Genomic DNA, 26143 nt, shown 5'->3' on the forward strand with positions numbered 1-26143 from the left:
GAAGATGAGATGAGATGAGGATGAATAATTTTGGAAGAACTTGTCCGTCTTGTTTCTTGCAAAGAAAATGAAAAACGCTTTCAGGGTTGAAGGTTAAGTGATTGACGGCCAGTGTGTCGGGCTAAGTTTACCACATTCAGCCTCTAAGGGCGCACTCACACTGTCCGTCCGTGCCGTGCCCCGGGCTTTAGGGTACTTGTCCCCCCCTCCCTCTCCCTCCGCGGCCCAGGCCCGTTTGTACTCACACTACCTGGGCCTCGGCGAATGCTTCTTGCTGCCTATACGTCATCACGCCGTAACACATCACATGCATTGATTGACGCCATCACGATGCGTCGCTTTGTTTACAAATCTTTCCATAGAGCTCGGAGTTTTTGTGCGTCTTGTCCGACTGATTTTCGCCGCCATTGTTTTAAATGTCCGCGCATGGTCCGTCCTTCTTTTTTCTATGTCCCAACAGGCGCACATGAAATGACGTCAGAACCACCGTAGGCCTCGTGCTCGTGCTCGTGCTCGTGCTCGTACACGTGCACACGTGCTTTACAAAAGCCCACCTCTCCCAAATGGTTGCAACGGTTGCACTCACACTGGTCAAATGAGCTAGACTTTAGCTGTGAAATGTGCTTGGGAATGGTACGGATGGACAGTGTGAGTGCGCCCTAAGTGACTATTTTTATATTTCAGATAGCGCCTATATTAGGTGAGCTTTGTGAACTCTGCTTTTTTTTTCTTAGATGCACAAAAATAAGTAAGCAAATGAAATGTTCCTGTGCCTAGCTAACGTGCAGCTTACATTAAAGCAGTTAAATACAATGTTGATTCATTCCTTACAATTTCACTCCATTGTGTTAGAAGGTTCCTTGTTATAGTTTCTAAGCTTTCGTTAGACAATTGCTGTATCGGGGTCGGGGTTTAGTGAATGGTACATTTTCTTATTGGTTTGACATTGACTGTGTGGATGTACTGAAACTCAGGGATGAACAACCTGTTGTTTCTCCAGGCTTCATTCAGGGTCCTCACAACAACAACAACAAAAACAACAATAACAACAACTCACGAAGGTCAAATGCCACTTCCAGTAAGCGTAGTAGCTGCTGCTTACCCCTCAGGCTGTCAGGTGTGTTTTCCCCCACGCAAGAACCAAATATCTTTTGTCAAGATTTTTCACCTCTGCCGGTCCGTTTGTATTCTTGGCTTCTCCTCAGCTCTCAACAACCTACAGGTACATAAAGTCTGTGCAACGAACACCAACATTTCCAATTTTCTTCTGAGCACTTATTACTCTCAGGACTTATTCATGTTGGCTCAAAAGTAGATATTGAAAGCTCATTCTTGTAAATAAAGAAAGATTGGATTAGCTGAGAACTATTACTTCACTAGCCTGTGAATGTTCTCATGTGTCCAGGTCGTCGTTATCCCCGAAGCAATTTCAGTCAAAAGCAACTGGACTTGTTTTTTTCTCTAGGAAGACGTTTCACCTCTCATCCAAGAGGCTCCATCAGTTCATGTACGCATCTGACCAGGCTGATCCCAGCTGGTCCAGTTGCTTTTGACGGAAATTGCTTTGGGGATATTACTTCACTGATGTAGGACTCGAAGCAGTAGGTATAGAGTGCTGCAGGAATGAGCCCTAAAACCTGGAAATGAGTTGTTGCACTTCTGGTTCTCTCGTCTCAGGAAGAAGTCTGTGAGTTCTTTTGAATAGGTTTTTAGTTGCCTTAAATAAGGTCTGTTGTTTGTTAATACCCCACTTTGGAAGCATATACGTGGCTTTAAATAGGCGGTTGCTAACTTAGGCTACAAACATCATCACATCCCAGGTGAAATCAGTTGGAAGCTGGTTGGTAGTGTCGTTTCGTTTGGGAGCAAACCCATGTTCCCCGCTTTCTATGTGACCGAGGAACATCGTACCCTTTTCCCAAAAAGGTCCTATGTTCCCCGGTCTCCTATCTTTTCCACAATCAGTGCCAAATTCCATGGCAAAAACGCCTATGTCGACCCTAACACTACCCCCTAAACCCCTTACCCTAACAAAATGCTAAATTAAATCCGCAAAGACAGAGGCTTATGCGACCAGGGCATATGTTGACCCTGTTCGTTTATAGCCTAACCTTAGCTTTTTACTTCTGGCAGTTGCATTTCCGCTTAAAAAAAAAATCATAAGTGGGGGCGCAGTGGTTAGAGCAGTCTCCCCATGTAAAGAGGCTGAAGGTCCTTGAGGCAGTGGCCGCAGGCTCGACTCCGACCTGCGGCCCTTTGCTATATCTCTCCCCCCTCTCTCTCTCACCCCATTTCCTGTCTGTCCTGTATAATAAAAGGGTGACAAAAACTGCCAAAAACATAATCTTTAAAAAAAAAAAATGCAAGTGGTGTTCATTTGTGAAGATTATCTTGCTGAACAAAACATGTAAGTATTATAAACGTTCGCTTGCCACAGAGCTTATTTAAAATACCTCATCCCTGCAGCACTCTTTAGAGGCCATATGAATGTCTATGGAGGGGACGAGACAAACTTAAAAAACTTTGAACTTTATCATGTAATTTTTGTGATTGTAAGTTTGAGAATATTTGATGTTTTTCATTACTTATGATGGACTTTCTAACCCTAAATATATTGAAGTCTTGTTAGAGTTGACCTCATTAAGTACAAAGTCACTGCACCTGTGTTAATTATCCAGTGCTGCTGATTGCCTGGCAGCTGACCCTGACTGCCCTGCAGCCTTGACCTACCTGTGGGCTGTCACTTGCTTTACCATGCCCTGAAGATGATATGAGTAGAAATGCCTAAGCTCTAAGCCTGTATATTAAAAACTTGCAAAATCAAGTACAAGTCTAAGTAGTGTCACCTGTTGATCCTGATTTAGAGAATGATGCAGGCAGATTTAAATCAAGCAAGTTGTCTTAATTTGTTTTTGGTTCTGCATTTACTGGAGACTCAATACTTTCACGAACATAGCTCTATATTAAACATTGATTCAGGCTTGTTACTTTCAGACCTTCCTCCAATATTTCATCTCACTCTACTGTCAACTAAGTAAAGGCCAAAATGTCCCCCAGGTAATCATCTTTTAAAAAACGTCTGAATGTTTGTGGGGTCTGTCTGCAGCAACGTTCAAACTCACAAACACCCTTAAGTCTGCCACTGTTCCAGTCCTCCCTCCGAGCTCTCTCTCTTTGGCTGTAGAACCAAAAACCTGCCATAACACATTACATGTAATGCTGTGACGCTTCCTGTTTAGAGCTCGGTGTCGTCACACTGCTGTCATATGGGAATAGCATCAACTCGACAGTTCTATCAGTTTGTTTGGTGTATGCATGTTCAGACTCATCAGAGGCTGTTAAGGTACCACAGCATGACTCAGGCCCCGTTTACACGTACACAGTTATTTTTAAAAACAGAGACATTTCCCAGAGTTTGGGCCCTTCGTTAACACACAAACGAAGGATTCGCCTCTGAAAACGATTCTTTCTAAAAACTCTGGCCAGAGTGTAGATTTTGAAAAATCTTTGGTTGTACATTTGCATGTAATGTTTCGGGCAGCTGGCGTAAAAGTATGCGCCACAACCATATGAAAGGTCTAAAAAGTGGATGTAGCATACCCGTCGGGGTCCGTTCTCTCAACTTGATCCAATCGTCCTCGCCTACGGGAGTCACCATCTTGTCAGACTTTGTCTCGGCCCCATTTCCTCTTACCAAAAAAGGGCAATGATGCAACGTGGGGGGGGGGGGAGATACGTCCATCTGGCTGTCGTGTACCTCCGAGGAGAAGTGAGGGGCAGCGGCTAGCTGTCACTCAAGAGGCCACGCCCCTAATTATTCATAACCAGGCTAGTTTAAAATAATAACTAGCCTGGTACAAAAAGAATTCATCCCCCTCAGTGTTGTCATGGAGATATGACGTAAACATACAGATGTTTTTTGTACCAGGCCTTAAATAGGTTTAATTATTCTGTTAAATCAGCCAATTTAACATGGGGGTCAATGAGAAACTGCTCTATTGTGCAAACTACTCCTAGTGGACACTCTGAGAACTGCATTTCAAATCCTCCACATAGGACCGCAGAGCTTACATCAACCTGATGCGTCCGTAAGTGGCCCAGAGGCATCCAGAAAGGTCCCCTTTTTTGATTTTCAACCTGCAGTTAGCAATAACCAGACCGCAGAAGATCAATTCAGGAAAGCAAGCTTGAGCAATTTCCAATTCCCATAAAGCCGTGAGTCATTCTGCACAAAGTGTCTGCACATTTTCATTGCAGCCAAACACTTCAGCAGCTGATTTCCCACATTAGTCACTCCGTTCAGGCTTTAAGTAGATATGATTAATTTAAATCCACTTTCACATTCACAGTGTTTGTGGGTCATTTTTCAAAGCTTTTGTTTTGGTTTATCCTGTCCTGCACCTTCTCGGCGATGGCGAACGATGACGAATAGCTCCTTTAATTGCCGTTTAAACGGGGCCTGAGCCTAGTGGTTGCTGAGTGCCCAGAGAGAGACAGGAAGCAGCATTAAGACTGTGGCTGTCTGCTGCATCCATCTGTGACATCCAATGGGTTAGAGAGGGAGGGAGAGAGAGTGAGAGAGAGAGAGGGGCATCTGGAAGCACGGCCGGGATGACTCATAGGTCAGTTTTGCGTGAGCGAATGAGAAAGGATGTGTGTGTGCGCGTGCCCCTGTGCATGTGAAATCACAACGCTGCATTTGCACATTATGCAAAGTTGCGCCCCAGTGTTCATTTGTTTCTCAAGGAGAGCAGAAAGCATTCAGGTTCCCCCGCCCTTCACTGTCGTGTTGTCAGTCGGTGAATCATTCACTGGCTGCGATTTTACAACACCGCTCATAAAAATGCATCAAAGTCGTATTTCTCTTTGATGGAACATTTACTTTTTACGACATGTGCTCTTCCAGTGCGAGCCCGTCTCCGTTCGCTTCATTCACACTCAAGAAAATTACACACGGGGTTAAATGAGTCGGCTTCACCGTAATGCTCAGGGGTGTTTCTACAGGAAATGTACAGTAGCAATCTAGAGGAGACCTTATGAAAGTCTCTGCCGTCACTTACCGCCCTGATTAGCCTGAATTACTGCTAGCACTCTGTCTTTTACAAGAGTCTAACCGTAAAGATTAGGAATAAAATGGATAGAGAGGACATGCCCATTCACATCGACGTAGCAGAGCGGTGAGTGGCAGACGTTTTTATGTGCACTGTTGCTAAGTAATGGACTAAGCTTCATTAAAACCGACTTGTAGCAGGGCAATGGAGGTGATGTTTTGCAATAATGGCCAAACAAGTAGCGGAGTAGAGACGTTAGGAGTCCCAGATGCTAAATGAGTCAACAACTTAACGTTTCATCCACACACTCTTGTCACTGCATAGAAAAGCACTTTGGTATCGCCAGATGTGAGACTACTTTGTTCAGCTTGTTTTCTGTGAATGGTGGGGTGTGCCAACATGGGGGAATTAACTAGCCAGCCAGGTTGGCTGGTTGGCCAGTTTGACATAGTGGCCAAACAGTGTAATTACAACTTCTGTGTCGCTCACGTGATGTCATGGGGCCCAAAAATACCTTTTCCTGAAGATTTGCATGTCAAAAGAGACATCTGTAAACCCATTGATACATCTTTGGGGTTTCACAACCCCTGCAAAATAACTCGTTTCACGATCGGAATTTGATCCAGTCGGTCTAAAAGAGCTGCATCATTAAATCACTTGATCCTCATTTCATCTACAGATGAAATTTAGCTACAGATGAAATTTAGCGAGGAGCTAATTCTGGTACGGCTGAGAGCTGTGCATTGTCCCTGTTAAATAGTCTCGTCTCCAGTGCAGCCCAACAGTGCAAAAGTGGTGCCGATCATCCAGGTATTTTTAAATACGGAAGCTGAACTCTTTTGGCTTCATGCGACACTGAGCAGGTTTCATTGGAATGAACGGAGCTCCACCTCGAACACTGTATCCATGGTGTCAGTCCGCTGTCCTCCCGGCGATCTGTGACGCATTTCACGGCCACACTGATGTGTGTTGTCACCACGTCTGGTGCGTTTGTGTTTGACCCAACCATCCACCCTGTCCTCCTCCCTAAGCAGAGTTTGAGGCTTGTTATACTACATCACCTGTCTTCCAGAGCACTTTCTCTAATTGTGTATAATTAACGTGGGTGGTTTTACACTGGAGCCGGTTATTGTTTGCCTACAGATGTAAAAGCCTGCAAAAAACGTTATTAAAAACTTTCTGTGGTTTGCAGAAAACCTACAATCTCAACGTTTCTTTCTTCTGGCAACAATTGCCGACATTGCACAGGATGTCTGAGCTCTGACGCACTTCATGACTGGTTGAATCCCTTGTCATTTAGCTGGGTATATTTGCAGCATGACAGAGCAGACAGGACTTGCACACACACACACACACACATATAGCACATGCTCATCCTCTGCAAAGGAACGAGGCTTCAAAGGGAATTAACCACCTGAGACTGGCTTTCAATACGCAGATGGAAAATTGGCAAATTATTCAAAAATCAAAAAACCGACTTTGATTTGAAATAGACTGATACGTCACCAATACCGCATGCTCTTTTATAACCTTTCCAGGGATTACTAAACTGTCTTTTCTCTTTCTGTTTCTCTGATCTTTCTCCTCAGGATGTTTGGGCCGGTCAGGAAATCATTTAGCTAACAAAACACCCCAGGCAGATCCACAAATTGGTTCTTTTTTTTTGACTGTCAGAATCAGTACAAACATCCATTTCCTCTCCCTTGTCACACATCAGACGTCTTGCTGCTGGGCCCGAACAGTTGAAATATCCCTCTTCATTAGCTGCTTCATCTTTTCATTTTAATGCCTCCCTTACCGTGAACAGAACTACTGCCAGAGCTCAGGGGCATATACTCGCATACATTGTGGCGGAAGGAATTGATTGTGGAAAGTGTCGAAACAACTGGATTATCTGCCGTGTGTTGACAGAGGTTCATTGTGAATTAAATTGGCTCCCTTGGCACGAGAAAATTGAGAACTCAGACCCTGTACTTTTTCGTGTCATGTCATGTTGATGCCCACACACAAAGAGTTTGATTACTGAGAGAGAAAAATGACTGCAATTAGACTGAGTCACTGGAGGGAGAGAGGGAGGGAGTGTGTGTGTGTGTGTGTGTGTGTGTGTGTGTGTGTGTGTGGGGTCGTGTGTGTGTGTGTGTGACAAACATGAGATCAGCAGGTGTGTGTGTGTGTTCTGCAAACTGAGTTTTTAATAGTAACAGAAAAAGCGGAGCATAATATGTCTAATAGAACACACACACACACACACACACACACACACACACACACACACACACACACACACACACACACACACACACACACACCTGCTGATCTCATGTTTCATCTCCCTGCTCCCTTTCACTCTCCTCCGACAATGAATTCCACTTCTCTCAGGTGCACAGCTGGTATCCATGGAGACCAAAGACGGTGCTTTTCTGGATGGGTGCCCTCTCGAGGAGCGGCTAACATATAGTCAGTGGCTTGACTGTGACTCCCACGGGAGGCCCAAGCCAAACACACACATGTGCTAACCACACGCCTGGATATCTCCCCACGTCTCTAAAGGAGAACATTTAGGGAAAAAAATAATGCATTACAGTAAAGGGTGAAGCGTCACACATGTTTCCAGCATTAGGAGTAAGGTCTCCTGTGTTTTTAACTGTCTTTTCTATACTTTGTCTTTTGGGCTGTTTTCATGCGGTTATGCAGTGTGACTTATAAGTCACATCACTGCTAGAGTGCAGCAGGACTGTCAGATGCAGCGGACCTGAAGGATGCAGGGAGAGACTTGCTGTTGAAGACGCTACTTAGATCACACCACAGTTACAGCGTTACAGCAGTATTGTTTTTGAGTATCCATCCAACAACAACCTAAACCCAACTGAAGTAAACAGAGCTTTCCACTCCTGAGAGTCGAGACCAACGTACGCTACAACTGATAATGATTACTTTTATTTTTGGTGGCTAAAACACATGTAGCTGCTGCCCCCGTTCAAAGCAGAGCAGTACGTTGCTTAATTTCTTGTCTTCCTCATGGATGCGTGAAGAAAACTGAATACAGCATTTGAGGCACTTGGTCAGTGGTGCATGAAGCCGTAAAAGTTCAACTACCACGTCTCCAAATACCCGGGAAAAATCTGCATTGCTTCTGCTTTGTGTGGCCCATAGAGCAGGGCACTAGAAACAGGAAGTAGCCGACTTGGACAAGTATTTTTGGCATCACGTGATAACATCACATAGTTGCAATACCACCATTTGGCCACTATGTCAAATAGGCACCCCAATTCTTCGGGGCCTGCTGCTTGCTTCTCCAAACTGGGGACGTGCCGATCCAAACCGCTCCTTTTACTAAACTCCCCATAAAGCTGATAAAAGTGGAACATTATACTTGAGCCACTGTTAAAGCTGCAGTTGGCAACATTTTTTTGAGCGTATTCACTGAAACCGACACTATGCTCCGATAGAACAACATAAATCATCCGGTTTTAGAAAAAAAACGCGCCTCTACATGCACCTAGAGCGTGTTGTTTGTTTTGCAACAATCTACCACGCCCGTGTCATCCTGTCCACGCAGTGCAGAGCTGTGTGAGAGCTGACTGTCACAGTTCGTGCACACGCCATAGACCCCCTTTTGCATGTTACAATATCACAGGCAAACGCCTCAAGCAACTAAATGACGTTGCTATCTATGAGTAAGTTAGCCAGCCTACCTCAGTATAGTGTATTCCATGCCATTTATCGATGAGAGAAGGGACAAGCGCGTTCACTAGAATCTGGTGCACACGCACTGACGAGCACGCGATGGGAGGGAGCTGAGGAGCTCGTTGGTAGTGAGAGTTGTAAACATTCGAAATTTGGCAGAGTCAACTCGATCTGCCAGATTTTCCGACTGCAACTTTAAAATAAAAATATTAAAAAAATAGAGCAGCTTTAAAGAACAGGATGTAAATATGAGGAACATGCCATCCTCCATCAGGATGGGATGAGCAAAGAAGTAGCTAGTAACCAATTTCTTTAAAGAAATTCCAAAATAAAAGATCTGTAAGTAAATATGTCCAAATAAAGCTGAGCATAACTTTAATTAAAACATTTAATTGGACTGTAATAGAAGTGTAATCATACATAAAGTGTTCAACAATACGCTTCAGTAACCACAGTTTTAATATGAGATATCTGCACAAGACAGCCATTGACAGTATCAAGAAGTTACAAGAAATGTTTCGCATCCTTTTTAAAACTGTTTTCAGGATTCGATAGTAATTCTGTGTACATGACATATGACTCATAAGATGTCTGTCAAGCGTAGTCACTTGCTGACAACAGAGAACCTCTCCTCACCAGAAAACCGTACTGCTCTATAGCACATCCTATTATGTCGACTCTAAGGCATTGCGGTTCACAGCCTTGACTTTATCAAAACGTAGCTTTTCTCAGTCTACGCTGTTCAGAAAGATGTGCTCATGAAAGAAGCTTTATAAAAGGTTACACTTGATGTAGAGATCCATTCTTGTTATATGAGAGTGGAGTGAGATGTGTGCGGTGGAGGTATATTATATAATATCATCACATTCTTAAAACTGTCTTTTCTCCATTAATGGAACTGTAAAACTGTTAGAGGTTAAATACCTGGATCTCACACTAGTTAGTTGGACCAGTCCCAGCCTGGTCCTGGTCCTGGTCCAGTCCCAGCCTGATCAGATGCGTACATGAACTGATGAAGCCTCTTGGATGAGAGGTGAAACGTCTTCCTAGACAAATAACCAAGTCCAGTTGCTTTGACTGAAATTGCTTTGAGGATAACGACGACCTGGACGAATGAGAACATTCACAGGCTTAAAACTCCAAAACTATTCTGTGATTGAGGAGGTTGAAGGCAGGACTGACTGTTCTCATTAAGAGTGCTGACCTTAGCTGCAGGTACTGTCGGATGGTTGAAAGATAACTTTTAGTTTCTCCTAAACTGTTCAGAGAATGAAGTCGAGAGATTTGGAAGTCACAGTTGAGTCTGCAGAGGCACGGTGGTGGTGATGGCGGAGTAGATTGGTCCTCATATACTGGAATTGTCCGGCTACACGTCCGCTTGGTGTTTTTGGGGGATTTCAGGGTTTTCTTGTTATTTGACAAATAAGTGTGTTTCCTTTGAATTACTTGGAAGTGCTGTCACTGCTGCAGTGCATTAATTCCCCGTACACTTGACAGTATTAAAGCAATTCTCCAGCCAAAATACTTCCTTTGAGTACCAAACATTTATCCATAGTACGCTTTAAAGGTGACTTAAAAGGATCGTTTCATCCATAGAATTATGTCCCTCCACCTCATACCCCTGGTTTTATGCTGATAGTGCCTCTTCTAAGACTTCCTCCTGACAGGAGTATGATTTATGGTGCTCAGCATATGAAGTTTGAAGAACTTGAAGAACTCTGTGGGATGTCCAATGCTACTATATTACTTTAAAGTGAGGATTTGCACCGCTGTGGAGCAGCAGGCTTTATTCAAACCATTACATATAAGGGTTGGAGAACCAATTTTAATCAGTAACTGTAGGAACCCAAGTGAGCCCTCCTTTAGGAAGCAAATGTGGCTTCATACGAAGAATTATGGTGCAAAACGGGGAGATTACTTGCAATACATTACTACCGTGGACAGGTCTTTAAGTACATGCCATGACCAGTAGACACATAATCATCATGGATACAAGTTATGTGGGATGAAGAAAGAACCTATTACTTGCAAACAAGATGAGATTGTAGTGCTAATTGTTGCAAGACTATAAATTTGATCTGTGTTTTTTTTTTCATTTTATTTGATCTGTTTTCTATTGTTTCATTCTTATCATTAGTAGGGTATACAGTATATGTACAGGAGACAATTGTACGGTTGACTAGAATTAAACAATACGGTACACGGTATAAAATACAAATTACAAAAAGGGATTTGCACTTTAAGCTGCACAAACAACTCACTGAGGTAAAGAGAGAAACCTTCAGTGCCGTTCTTTGCACAGTAGAAGAAATACTCTCCAGATCTTATATAACTGATGCCATTGCGTTATCTACGCTATCCTTGTTAGGACCCACTATGGTTGTTTTGAACCAACAGTCACCTCTCAGTGTAGTCACCACCTCCAGTTGCCATGCATGGTAACCAACCGAGCCCCCACCACAGCAATTTCCTGGTTGATCCAATCAGGAAGTGCCAAAAACTGCAGTTCTCTGAGTGTCCACTAGGGGCAGGTTTCATGATTGAGCAGTTTCTCATTGGCCCCCCATGTTAAACAGGCCGTTTTCACAGCATCATTAAACCTATTTAAGGCCTGGTGCAAAAACACATTCTAGCCTGTGTGTTTAGGTCATATCTCCATGACAACACTGAGGGGGTTGAATTTTATTTTACCAGGCTCGTTTTTATTTTATTGGAGGTTAAAGTTTATGAATAATTAGGGGCGTGGCCTCTTGAGTGACAGCTAGCTGCTGGCCCTCACTTTGCCTCGAAAGTATACGACAGCCAGATGGACGTATCTCCCTCCCCCCAACATCACATACATGCCCTTTTTTGGTAAGAGGAAATGAGGCGGAGTCAAAATGTGACAAGATGGCGACTCCCGTAGGCGAGGACGATTGGATCGAGTTGAGAGAACGGACCTCGACGGAGATGCTACATCCATTTTTTTTATACAGCCTATGTAACCAACTACCTATTTTTGCTGTTTTATTCTGAGGACTTGCTGATACAGATGTTCTGACTGAATTGCTTACAGTAACATGGAGGTTACTGTAGTTACAGACTTACTATTGTGAGGAAAGAACTGTGCTGCAAAGCTCTTAATTTGGGTCCTTATCCTTTCCTGTGTTCACAAGCTCTGAGCAGAGACTGAAAGGGCAATATCACAGAACTAAATGAGTGGATTAAAGATAAATTCACTCTTGCTACAGCGTTTACTGTAGTGTCGTATAATATCCCTTTCGCATTCCACCTCCTACCAATGGGTTTCTTTTAAGGACGGCCGTGACCCTATCCGTAGCAGTGTCATTTCAGCAAAGACAGTTACCTGTTCTGTTGTTTCTCTCCGACTCTATTTTGCTTTTTCTCTTCAGTTTAATTCATCTTCACTGTGGATGCTGGAAAATATTACCGCGGAACTGCGTTTCCATGCAAGTTATCATTTTGTGACATCAGCCCCCTAATGATTATCGCTCTGTTTTGTCCCTTTGTCTATAAATACCCTGAGTGGGTGAGTCATAATTCTGTACTTTCATTATCGCTCCATTATATACTGCATCTCTTTCTCTCTCCTGTGCAACACAGACACACACACACTCGACAGATCAAAGTAAGGCTGTGAACAAAAACTTGAACACATTAAACAAATGCAACAATAATATAATAAGGATTTAATAACTAACTTTGGAACAGTAATTCAGATTTGTGTTGGCTTTCAAAGTGTTGGCGGCACAGAGAATAACCACTTTCTAGTGCTAACCAAGTGGTTTTCATGCCGAACTGTCACCATTTGTTGGCTAAAGTGGGGCACATAACCGTGTTATTGATGCCTTGTGTTGACCACTTACGATCCGTCGCCTTCTAGCGGTTGACTTCACGGTTGACTTCCGGTTCATCGGCGTCTCGTGGTCGACTTGTGTCCCACTGTGTCAAGATATCATATGACATTTGTGTGCAAAACATTTCGAACCTGTTCATGAGAATACGTTGGGTGGATGGGTCCCAAAACCGGTGCTCAATTCTCGGAGGTGTTTGTGTCCAGTAAGTACAAAGCTAAACAACTACATACAAGTCGGTTTGACGTCTAACTGTTGCGATCCATAGAATGTCATATTTTGAAAGATATCCGCGTAACTTGTTTTGTAAGTTATCAAACAAACTTTTCGATGAGAATACACTGATAAAATAAATATATGTCTCATGACCAGGTGGAGAGATTATATCTCCACGCTGGCCTGGGAACGCCTCGGGATCCCCCAGTTAGAGCTGGTTAATGTGGCCCGGGAAAGGGAAGTTTGGGGTCCCCTGCTAAAGCTGCTGCCCCCGCGACCTGACCCCGGATAAGCGGTTGAAGATGAGATGAGATGAGATGTCTACATACATACGAAAGTGTAGAAAAGTATAAAACTCAAGAATTCTAATTACGTTTGGGTGAAAATTGCTCTGAATTACTAACACCGCGTAAGAAAACACATAATAATAAACAGAATCGACATGAAAACAACTCAGCTCCTTTGTTGTCTTGTCTTCTTCACAGGGGAGGGGCAAGTTGATGTATTTCTGTTTCGTGTGTGTGTGTGTGTGTGTGTGTGTGTGTGTGTGTGTGCGCGTGTGGTAGCAGTTCAATAAAATGGGTGGATCGTACTTTTTCTTCTTAATGTTCACTGCCTTTAGATTTGTACAGTCTTCTTCCTTCACTGTCTCCGTCTGACTCTTTCCATCTTTCTTTACTTTGTTCAGTCTCTCTCTCACTCACACACACACACACACACACACACACACACACACACACACACACACACACACACACACACACACACACACACACACGCACACCCACACCCTTGCACAGCCCTTGTTCATTAGTATAAATAACTGCTCTGCAGACCCACCCAGGCACATAAACACTCTTCTCTGCCTGCACTCACTGTCACTGCGCACACTGTTGTTGTGCAGTCAGTCCCCAAACATCAGCAGCTCACTGTTGAAGGTGCTACGTGCCGGGTGCTAATTAGGCAGGTGATGATGTTACATGATCTTGGTGTTAATGAGAAACAGTTACAGAATATATACTGGGTTCAGCCCACTGCCGAAGCAATGTGAAACATTTGACACAACAAAGATACAATTCTCCCTTTTGAATTTCCCATATAGGGCTGGATGATATGGTCAAAATCAGCTTATGACTAGGTAGGATTCAAATAAAAGTGACAGTGCTGTGTAAGAAATAATTTGATTTAACGAAAGGCAGTGTCACACAGTCAGTCTTCAGCCTTGATTTAAACCTGTACCTGCATAACGACGTGTATGTGATGTGAACTAGCGTTACGTGATCGGTTAGTGTTAGGAAAGGAAAGCTGACGGTTAGGGTTAAGCCATCACAATGACTTGGTTAAGATGAGGAAATGGTTGTTGTTTGCCTGAAAGAAAGAAATTGGGTGAAAGAAACCCATCCACCATCCAGACCCTCCTCCCTACGCGGAGTTCAGCATCTTATCCTAGTTCACCAGGTTTGTTTCTTTGCTCCAGACATGACTTCTATAGTCATAAATACACAGTAATGGATTATGATGTATTTGCTTTTCTTAGTTACATGTATGAACAACACACCCTGCGTGCAGATAGGGAGGTAGCTGTACCCTTCAATACCTGTGTTGCACATTTACAAAAGCACTTTAACTCTGCACTTCCAGTCAGTTAAAGCACACAGAGAGTTCCTCATGGTGACTGATGATGCAATAACCACCTGTTTAATTTAATACCTTCTCAAAATGCAATAAAACGTGTTCGCTGAACCGGTCATTTGGAGCTAATACAATGCTAATCACCCAATAATATAAATGACGGGGAGTTATAACGTGAATCACTCAATATGTCGCTATGTTAACAGGCTTCATTAGATTTTCAACCGCATGCAGAATGAAATTTTAGCTTATAATAGCGTATATTATATAGAAGTGAATGCACAATTAGCCTTCTTGTACCTCAGGCTTTAATACAGACGAGGTGTGATTCAGAGAGTGACTGACAGAGCTGTTGCAACACTGCACAGGTATTGGAGGCGTTTAATCCCTCCGCAGGGGAAACATTACCCACATGTACTGTATCAGCTATCAGCACGCTATGTGCCAGTTTGCACGACGTTAAAAAATCTCATAAATGCGACTCCGATTCATGACTCCAGTAGACGCACCAGGGTACAGTTTGGTCACACAACATGTAGAAAAGAAGAAAGATTTGTGAAAGAATCGGCCGTGTTTACAGCGTGCAGCGTTCATGCAGATAATGATGGAGACTCCTGCATTGGTGTATGGTTGTCATGGTAACACGCCTATAGGGGGATGGAGGTCTTGGAGGGTGTAATTAGCAGTGTGGCTCAATTTGCCATTAATTAGACAGGTGTGTTTGGCCAATAGAAAGTCGAGCCTTCCTGCTGTTTGTTGCTCTGTTTGGCATTTTAAAGAGAAGGATCGTATCTCGCAGCTTCACACGGGCCGGCGTTGGTCCTGTGAGATTTTGCTTTTCCTCACTTTGACAGTGAACTATGACTGTGCTCATTAGTAGGGATCCAGGAAAATCTTGGCAGGGAGGAACAACACCTCCCACTGACTTAATGAAGCTTCTCACACACACACACACAGTTAACAAAGCCATGGTCAAGTATTTTCAGAACTGGGAAAAGACTTGTTACGCCTGGCTTGATGTCACACGTATGTCACACGTGTCCACGCACGCCCGGTGTTTCACATTAGTCAGACTCTTAGGAAAGGGACAGCTCATGCAGTGGGTGACATGATATTTCAAGGAGACGTCACATTTCTCCGGTACTTTTAAGAAGAGCGTGTTTTGGATGGCAAAAAGTGGAAGTTTACAGATGATATGAACCTTTTATGACTATATCATATTTATGTTTAAACTGCTATTAGAGTTAGATGATGCTACAGGCAACAGCTGATTAGCTTAGCTTAGTTTAGCTTAAAGACTAGAAATGAGGGGAAGCAGCTGGCATGGCTCCATCCAAGCAGACCCCAGAAAGTTAATACCCAGACAAGTAATAGTCTGGATTAGAACCGCAGCTAATGTGAATGATATCTGGCACTTAAGGTGCTAGATGCTCCCCATTAACCAGCTAGCTACTAACTTTAGTCCCCTTTCACACATGCACCGCAAACCTGAAATGATCTAGACATTACCCTATGTTCTCCAGATCCGAAGTTCTCCAGACGCATAAGCCTGTGCCTTCGCTGATTTAATTCAGCATTTTGTTAGGGTTAGGGGTTACGGTTAGGGTCAGGATTAGGGCCAGGGTTAGGGGTTACGTTAGGGTCAGGTTTAGGTCCAGGGTTAGGGGTTACGGTTAGGGTCAGGATTAGGGCCAGGGTTAGGGGGTACAGTTAGGGTCAGGTTTAGGTCCAGGGTTAGGGGTTACGGTTAGGGCCAGGGTTAGGGGTCAGGTTTAGGTCCAGGGTTAGGGGGTACGGTTAGGGTCAGGTTTAGGTCCAGGGTTAGGGGGTACGGTTAGGGTCAGGTTTAGGTCCAGGGTTAGGGGGTACGGTTAGGGTCAGGTTTAGGTCCAGGGTTAGGGGTTACGGTTAGGGTCAGGATTAGGGCCAGGGTTAGGGGTTACGGTTAGGGTCAGGATTAGGGCCAGGGTTAGGGGTTACGGTTAGGGTCAGGATTAGGGCCAGGGTTAGGGGTTACGTTAGGGTCAGGTTTAGGTCCAGGGTTAGGGGTTACGGTTAGGGTCAGGATTAGGGCCAGGGTTAGGGGGTACAGTTAGGGTCAGGTTTAGGTCCAGGGTTAGGGGTTACGGTTAGGGCCAGGGTTAGGGGTCAGGTTTAGGTCCAGGGTTAGGGGGTACGGTTAGGGTCAGGTTTAGGTCCAGGGTTAGGGGGTACGGTTAGGGTCAGGTTTAGGTCCAGGGTTAGGGGGTACGGTTAGGGTCAGGTTTAGGTCCAGGGTTAGGGGTTACGGTTAGGGTCAGGATTAGGGCCAGGGTTAGGGGTTACGGTTAGGGCCAGGATTAGGGCCAGGGTTAGGGGTTACGGTTAGGGCCAGGATTAGGGCCAGGGTTAGGGGTTACGGTTAGGGTCAGGTTTAGGTCCAGGGTTAGGGGTTACGGTTAGGGTCAGGATTAGGGCCAGGGTTAGGGGTTAGGGTTAGGGCCAGGATTAGGGCCAGGGTTAGGGGTTACGGTTAGGGCCAGGGTTAGGGCCAGGGTTAGGGGTAACGTTAGGGTCAGGTTTAGGTCCAGGGTTAGGGGGTACGGTTAGGGCCAGGGTTAGGGCCAGGGTTAGGGGTAACGTTAGGGTCAGGTTTAGGTCCAGGGTTAGGGGGTACGGTTAGGGTCAGGTTTAGGTCCAGGGTTAGGGGTTACGGTTAGGGCCAGGGTTAGGGGTAACGTTAGGGTCAGGTTTAGGTCCAGGGTTAGGGGGTACGGTTAGGGTCAGGTTTAGGTCCAGGGTTAGGGGGTACGGTTAGGGTCAGGTTTAGGTCCAGGGTTAGGGGTTACGGTTAGGGCCAGGGTTAGGGGTAACGTTAGGGTCAGGTTTAGGTCCAGGGTTAGGGGTTACGGTTAGGGCCAGGGTTAGGGCCAGGGTTAGGGGGTACTGTTAGGGTCTACATAAGCCTATTTGCTGGGGAATTCGGCACTATTTGTGGAAAAAACAACAGACCAGGGAACGTAGGACCCTTTCTGTGACAAGCGTGCTTTGTATGTGACCGGGGAATATAGGACCCAGAGAACATAGGACCCGGGGAACATAGGACCTGGGGAACATAGGTACGCTCTCTGTTTAATCCTTCTTTTGTTAATTCAAATACAGCCATTCAACACAGGTTGATCCCTGGTCATGACAATTCATATACGACCATATAGTTACCTGGTCCTTAGTGACCCTGACCCTGGCCTTGAAGCAGGGTCAGTCAACACAGTTTAACCCTTTCAAACACAAAATGAACCCTGGTTGTTCTCAGTGTGGAAGGGGTGTATGTAAGAGAGAAATGTCTGAACCAGCTGGATCGGACATCAGACGGACTTGACCTTGTCGGCTCCCGATTGCAAAGTCTGTGTAATGTCCCGATTTGAGCCCATGTGTGAATAGAGCGAGTGTCCACGTTGATGACGCTTTTATCATGCGGCTCACTGCGATGGAAAAACAATCAAACATGCAAACGGAAGAAGGATGATGTCTCACTGGAGAGATAAGGAGATTCAGGAACTTCTGCCAACGCCAGAATTAGAAAGATTCAAGGTACAGCAAGAGACTTGGTTATTTATGACGTAATTACAAACCAGCCATATGACCGCTGTGTACTCTGCTTCATGTCCTCTCTCAGGCACCACCAAGCCCCTATACCTCCCCTAAACCAAACAGATTATTTCCATTAAGTGAGACACAATCTTCTGTTGTGCAGAAGGGAAACTCTGCACCTGCACTCTCCTGACATTGTCCAGAGTTCATATAAGAAATCGTGTTTCTGTCTGCTGTTATGTGGGTGGTCTAAAATTGATTTATCAGCGGGTGGTTCTCACGCGGGTGTCACAGAAACATGATTTCCCTGCTACCAAAACAGTTTTTTTTGTTTTAAATGTGCCACATTTCCCTCTGTAGATCCATTGTCTTTTTCATTTATGCAGTATTTTGGAGGCTTTTCTCTTTCGTGACTCGTAGGGATGATCCCTCTGGACCAGGCTTACGTTTCCATAGTAACACCCATTAGGTAAAAGGTTGACAAAGCTGTCTGTTGTACGGGAGAGCATCCACACTCTGAAAGAAACATGTAATTTGTGGACAAGCAAACATTTTATCCCATTTGCTTTCCTTTTTGTTTGTGTTGACAGGTGAGTGTATTCATGGACGGGGGACTGGTGATGAATACAGACAGAGGGACAGTTTGATCAAACAGGAGAACACACACCAATAATAATAGCACTACAGGCTCTAAAGGAAACAGGTACACATCTCCAGTTTTTAGCCATAAATCTCATTATTCAGTCGCTGTTAAGTGGCTCTGTAGACAGTGACTTGTGCAGACGCCTGTGTGAAATAGTCATTATGCTGCTCCAGAGAATGGTGCAATAAACAAACACGATATTACGAAGAGGCTTCTAAGGTTCGACTTCTCTAATCGTCTCTGAGATGAAGATCAAAAGGTCAGAGTGGAAAGGAGAACTGCAGGGGATGTTGTAGTGCGTATAACAAGCTCATCAGCAGTGCATCCATCGTTGTGTTTTCGCTTTGCACAGAGGCTGTGAGCTACAGAATATAGTAAATAGGATTAACGTGACACAGTGTAATGCCCAGCAGCAGGAGACTGATGGAGCTCAGATGAAGTGAGATCGTCTCGTCAAGGCTCCCCGTCGCAGTCAGGTGAGAAAGGGCAAAGCTATAGATTAGATTTCCATACAAAGCACACCAGGAGAAAGCAAAGGATTAAATTAAATATGAATTCAAGGCATATTGTCCTCATTTAGCTGTACTGTGCATCGCAAAGACGTCCGTGATCCCGAGTCTGTTGGGTTGACTGACTGCGGTTGCATTTTACATAGATTTTCAGATTGTCTCTCAAAAACGAGCCCTGCATGTTGAAAGCGGGAGCAGACCTGCTGCGTCGCTGTAATTGCTTTGATGTCATATTATAATTTGCTCAATCTCCATGACCCAGAAAAAGGGTCCGGTAATTCATCACAGCTGATGCAGGCTTGCACGTCAGCTGAAAAACCATTCGGCTTTCATAAAGTGGACGGACTCAAACAACCAGCTTCACACCAGTTTAAGAAGAAGAAGAAGAATTACTTTATTTATCCTACAACGGGGAATTTTAATTTTTTCACTCTTATTATTAATCATGTTACACACACAGGCCCGATATACCGCAAACAGGACCTATACATGCAATTAAGGAGAGATGTTAGAGCAATTGGGGGTTTGGTGCCTTGCTCAACAGCACCTCGGCAGTGCCCAGGAGATGAACTGGCACCTCTCCAGCTACCAGTCCACGCTCCATACATGGACCACAATGAGACTTGAACCAGCGACCCTACAGTTCCCAGCCAAGTCACCTATGGACTGAGCTACTGCTGCCCCACTAAAGCCATTAAAGGTTGGGGAGGTAGATTTCTTTTGACGTCATGGGAGGGGGTCTAGCCTGTGACCATAAAGACTTTTGCAAATCACAGGTCATTTCAGGGAGAGGCGGTTCCACCCACACCAAAAGTAACCATTGCGGTCCACTCCTGGTCCGTTGTCGTCTCTCGGCCCCCTTCCATTCACCGTTTCGTACGATTTCACATGAATTTTTGTGCAGAACTTTTATACTATCCTACGATCCTGTAGATGAGAACATGAGACACTGCCCATGAGAGCCATGTTACATATGATATATCAGCAATGGTAAAGTGAGGCTACTGCAGATATTACTTATATTAACATGCTACTACTTATACTTTATGAATGAATGTGTTGTAAAGAAAATCCCACCAGTGCAATGTATATTAATTTTATACGCTCACATTACAAACAGCCCTTTCTGATGAAATCTCAAGCTAATGAAAAGAAGTCTAATGCGGAGTCAGGAGGGAGGAGGCGAGAATGGACGGTGGGTTCTTGGAGACTCGTTTCCAGACTCGTTACTAGCGTGTATGTGTGAGGCCCGAGGCAGGACGCAGACCCTGCCACGGACTCCCACAGGGGGACACTAATGACAAACATCCTGCTTGACGGTGCAGGAGACACTCCGTGCATCACATCTGCTTCTTATTCTCACCCTGCCTACTCTTACTCGTTCTTTCTCCTGAGAAAAACTCCCTCGCTCTCTGTCCCACTATCTCTCTCTCTCTCACACAGACAGACACAGCTGTTGTTGCACCATAAAAGAGGACAAGGCAGCTCGCACATAGTTCTCCTCAGCAGAGAGACAGCAGTGCACCCGCTCGGCTTCCTTGTTGATAATAAATGAACGGTTCACTGTGTGGTCGTGTGTGTTTGTTGCACATAAATAATACAGCGGGGTGTTTATGTTGTGTAGGAAATAAGATTCTGAAACGCTTCAACAAGTCTGTATCTGTGTCAAACTGTCCGGAAGATGGGAAGAATGCCTCTGTCTCCCTTTTTAGCTCTTCTTTTCACAGAGATTCACATGGAGAGTTTTCATTTTTTATGAATCAAAGTCGTTTTGTCTCTCCACTGGTTCATGTCAAAGTGAGAACACGTCTCTAAATTACCTGTAAATATAGCCTCCTAGTATATCAACTCACCTAGGACCTGAATCCCCACAAGTCACATAATGAGTTAAATGGAGAGTGTAAATACACCTGCATCTGGAGGGTCTGACCTTTTGGGTGAGTCAGTATCGTGGCGAAATCTCCACCATGAAGACAAAGTAACACTCAGAGCAACTCTACAAAGAGAGTATTTAAAAAGCTGTGGATGGAGAACTAGGGCGACTGTGGCTCAGTGGAAGAGTGGATCGTCCTCCATTCGAGAGATTGGTAGTTTGCCCCCGGTCCACATGTCGAAGTGTCCTTGGGCAAGACACTGAACCCCGAATTGCTCCTCGTGCTGCGCATGGGTGTGTAAATGTGGTGTGAATGGTTAGATAAGATGGTATGTAGATGTCCACTGCCATCAGTGTGAATGTCTGTGTGAACGGGTGAATGTGACAAACACTGTGAAAGCGCCTTGAGTAGTCAGAAGACTAGAAAGGAGCTATATAAGTACAGGTCCATTTACCATTTACCAGAACATTTTCAAGTCACTGAACTTCCCTCGGTGTAAATGAAGAAATGGAAAGAGTGTGGCTATGGGTGCTGCACAATGAGTCCCTATTTTACATGTGTTTTCTCTTTTTATTAAATCCATCTTCTGACAAAAATCATTTCATGGTTGGGATCTATCTATTAAAGGTCACGCCCTGCAGCAGCTGAATTAAAGGTTGAATATGTGGAATCTTTATTAAAAGCTGTATTTTAATAAAAAATGTTGAGGGGTTTGACAATGACTTTCTGTCACGTTCTGTTTCCATTGTAGCAGCCAATAGCGTTGGGTATTGCGGGTTGGTTGCCAGGTTTGTCTGTTGTTGCTACAGAAACAAGGAATCATTATGAGTTGAGAGCTAGCTAATCGATCACACACCACTCAAAGAAAGACTTCCAGGTGAAGGCTGGCTAACGTTAAAGTCAGTCGTTACCCTGTATGATTCATCACTTGACATGGTGCAGGCCGATCGCTTGACACATTAGGCAACAAACCTGGCAACCTTCTTTTGTTGTTGCAAGTACGATCTTGACACACTAGATGGCGGTGTTCTGCTCATTCTCTGTATTCAACCTTTAGTCATTTGGCTGCAATGGCTAGTGCTAGTACCAAAACAAAAAAAAGACGTTTTAATGCCTTCACCGTACTGCCCTGAGCTAATCAGTGTTAGCCACGTCTGGCTGTTAGCGACTCTACCCTATTTCTCCGTTAAAAGTTGTTACACAAAAAAACACTCTCGATGGATTATTTGAGGTATGTAAGTGCCAGAAAAGACCATGGGATGATTTTGCGGTGGATTTACACTTTAATAAGAGCTAACTGTCCAAAACCCAGGGCTAAAGTTGAGTCTAATTACTCTTGAACTTCTCTTTAAAATGTGAAATTGACTAAGTTTAATAAAGATGTTGACTTTTGAAGTAAAAACCCATGAATAACGGCCTTTGGGGCTTAAAGGCTATTACACTGTCAATGCATGTACGCCATAACATCTATGAGTGTATTCCTTCTGGCCATTATGTTGCAGGTGTAGCAAGCAATCATTGCGGTGACCTGTGGGACCAACGCCTGCAGTGCTGCTGATAGCCTTTGTGTGTGTGTGTGTGTGTGTGTGTGTGTGTGTGTGTGTGTGTGTGTGTGTGTGTGTGTGTGTGTGTGTGTGTGTGTGTGTGTGTGTGTGTGTGTGTGTGTGTGTGTGTGTGTGTGTGTGTGTGTGTGTGTGTGTGTGTGTGTGTGTGTGACGCAGCAGAGGAACAGAAAACCTGAAGCTTAATCCTGGAATGTTTCCCTGTGTTTTATTTTTATTTCTTTTATCTCCAGGGAAGGAAACTGTTCATTGATGGAGAGAAAAGCCTGTGCACTCAACATGTTCTCATACACTCTGATGGGTCTGTAAATGGACTACACGCTCGCTAAGGGGGGGTTGAGTGCACGACACCTACAAAATAATACTTATAAATGAAAAAAAAAAGATCCTTATTCTGTCTCAGGCTCCTTAATTATCATCAAAGGTTGTCGATCTGCTGTCTCACTGTATACAAATTAGAGGTTTGACGTGTTTTTTGAGGATATAAGCTAAAAAAAGACGGGTTACGGAGCTTTGGTGGTACTGATTTAGTTATTATCTGCCCTATTTTGCATTGTTTTAATGATCTGCTATCTCCAAAAATAACACAACAATAATAGTCACTCTTTCCATTGCTTCATCTCAGTTTCCTCTTCCTTATTTGTTCAAAGTACCCACAATCAGAAAGCACAGCAATAGTGCCCTCCACTGGTGAAACCTCATAGTACAAAAAGAAGAAAATAAAGGCTTGTAACAATTTTGAAAGCATTTATTATTTTCTGAAACACTACAAAGACTGAAATGAAGCCTTATGGAGTGAAAAGTACAAAAGAGAGCACGGTGCGTCGCTTCCATCAAGTAAACCTACATCACTGACTGTGTGTGAACAGTGTCGATCGTGAAGCTACAACAACAACAAATGCATTTTTACTTTAGACAAACTTTCAAGTGGGTTCCAGGTACGTTTCAATGCTCGACGCCACGGCGGCTAAAGAGCGAGTCAAGTTCAGTCCAAGAGAGCCAAAAGAGCCAGTCTCTCCCTCAGTCAGACCCCTGCAGGGTGAGTCATCAGCCCGAGCCAGTGTGGCGTTAGGAGGGGGCTCCAGCAGGGAGGGGTCACCACCGGATGAGCCAAGGCATAGATATTCAATGAAATAATATATTTTAATAGCATATAGTGTTTTTTAATAAAGCTTTTGTACAGCTCCATTGACATTTATATTTATCTATAAATGTATTCATTAATCCATCCAGCATATAGCTATTTATGTGTGTAAGTGTGTGAGCTGCTGCATACAACTGCCTCCTGCAGGGGTTAATAAAGTTTTATAGAATTGAGAAATTACACTATCACTATCTATAGGTCGTGCCAACAAACATGCTCAAAATGACCACTGTAGTCATGTGCTACACTCACCACGTTATATTATTAAAATGATGTATAAAGGAACATGATGTGGCACTGAATCAGATGTTGTTGGGATTTTCCTCTCATCATGCAAATATGCAAATATGTCAGATATCAAATAAAACACATTCTGGGCAAGTTCCCCATCTGTCAGCATGTACTGACTCACACTGGCCACATAGTCCTGTTTGACTTGTTGGAGGCATTTTATGGATCTCATATCATGGATGGTGTTGGTTTGGGGAGTTCTGCTGGTGACTGTTGGGCCTCTGTGATACGAGGACGCATGAGAACCTCCTGGTCCTCTCTCCAGGTGGCGTTTCTCCTCTGTATTTTGAGGGTGGAGGGTAACACACTGGGGTTTTGTCGGGGTGGAGTTCAGCCTGAATCATCTGCGCTGTTCTCGGACCCCTCCTTCACGTTCTCCTCCGCCGTGCCGCTGTCCGACTCCTCCTCTATGGCGAAGCGCGTGTCCGCGGAGGAGCACAAGGAGCTGACGCTGCTCTGCTCCGTGCACAGCGTGCACGCCAGCGGAGATGTCAGCGCGCCCTCGTAGTGGAGGTGTCCTAAGTGGTTGTTGTGGTTTCCGCAGAAAGGCAGGGACACCTGCACCGAGCGCAGCTCCGAGGCAGCGGCGGGGAAGGTGAGGCTGTGTTTCTTGGGCAGCGCGCCCCACTCCCGCTGCTCTTCTTCGTGCACGAGGCGCGTGAAGACGTTGGTCCTCCTCTTCTCTCTCCTTTTGGAGCGGATGTAGCCCAGCATTATGCCGCAGAGGAAGATTCCGTAGAAAGACATGACTATTAATATGTACAGGTACGCGTTCCCGTCGCCTTTGGCCGCCTGGGAGTGCGCGGTGCTCTGTGTGTGCAGGAAGAGGAGTTTCGGGGTTGCTGTGGAGTTTTCCAGGTGCTCCATTTCTTTTTCAATGCAGCGCTGAAAGACACAGAAATGCATCCATGAATATGAGAATGGTTTCACCTTTACGCACGATTTACGCACCAATAGGTTCCCAGTGAGGGACGTTTTGCTGCACAAGTGATCGCAAAGTGATGAAAAACTATGAACAAACACCTGTAGAGTCATTTAAAACCCTTAACTAGGACGATATGGACACAAGTGTTCCCAACTTTGTAACTTGTAACTTTCATAACAGGTGTTATTTGAGAAAAAAAGTGAACTTACTATAATCTAAGACATGGTTATTGCAATGGAAAGCAAAGATAATGCAAGAAATAAAATAAAAAATCAATGCTCCATTGATGCCCAAACATTTTGCAAATGACTTTCAGTGCATGCATTTACCTTTTTATTGCATTTTTAAAAACTGCAACTATAAAGAATATTCCAAAGTTTCCTCCAGGAAGGAAAAACTTTATGAAGTTTCCTGCAGGATACTTTAATAAGTCAGGTCAAGTTGTCAAATATCTTTATAGTAATTGTATAAAATGACAAGACAGTAGTGCAAACATACAATAAGAGAAAGTAGAATAGATACAAATACAGTCATTTAAATATTGAAGAAATAGAAGCACCTACACAATAAAACAGAATGCTAAAACACACTTTTATCATATCTTTCAATCTTTTACTTTGGCATTTCTGCTCATTTTGTGTAAAAGCAAACACTTTTCAGAAGTCCACATTTATACAAAATGACAAACAATAACAAAATCAAAAAGTGTACACTCACCAAACTGAAGAGCTAAGTCTCATGTGAACCACTTGTGTCTTCTTGTAGCTCGTCTGGAGGTTGGCAGCCCTCCTAAATGGATGGAGTTACTTATAAAGAGACCCTGGAGTGTCATAAGTCACGTGTAGGGGGGGACTGATGTGAGTCCTGCTGCTATGGAAGCCCTGAAGGGACAGTATGATAGGAAAAAAAAGGAATGAAAACAGTATATTTAACATCATTGATTCCTATTTCTAATGGAATCATCAAATACCCATGACGATATTAGACTTACTCAATTACTCAGCAACTTAAATCCAACAGAAAGAGCCCCGAGGGGATGTGATGGAAAAATACATTTAAGAAAAAGCTCTTGAGAAACTGATGATAAAAAGTTGAAGTAATGCTAGAATCACTGTCAGAGCGTATACGAATGCATGTTTACAAATGTCACACTGGACCAGTGTCTTTATTACGCACTGGGTCTCC

At 44.1% G+C, this 26143-nt stretch overlaps 1 protein-coding gene across 1 annotated transcript; it reads right to left on the minus strand.

The window, feature by feature from the left end:
- Nucleotides 1-23575: 23575 nt before the first annotated feature.
- On the minus strand, nt 23576-25718 carry kcne4 (potassium voltage-gated channel, Isk-related family, member 4). Its single transcript, XM_083913434.1, has 2 exons — nt 25676-25718; nt 23576-24918 (listed from the first exon to the last, which is right to left on the minus strand). The coding sequence occupies exon 2, from the start codon at nt 24898-24900 to the stop codon at nt 24364-24366; it is 537 nt and encodes a 178-aa protein (XP_083769560.1). The 5' UTR covers nt 24901-24918; nt 25676-25718; the 3' UTR covers nt 23576-24363.
- Between the last annotated feature and the right edge of the window lie 425 nt (nt 25719-26143).

Source organism: Echiichthys vipera, assembly GCF_963691815.1.
Source record: "Echiichthys vipera genome assembly, chromosome: 5".
Taxonomy (NCBI): domain Eukaryota; kingdom Metazoa; phylum Chordata; class Actinopteri; order Perciformes; family Trachinidae; genus Echiichthys; species Echiichthys vipera.

Excerpts from the sequence above, each read along its gene's own strand:
- kcne4 (XM_083913434.1), bottom strand. The coding sequence starts at position 24,900 with ATGGAGCACCTGGAAAACTCCACAGCAACCCCGAAACTCCTCTTCCTG.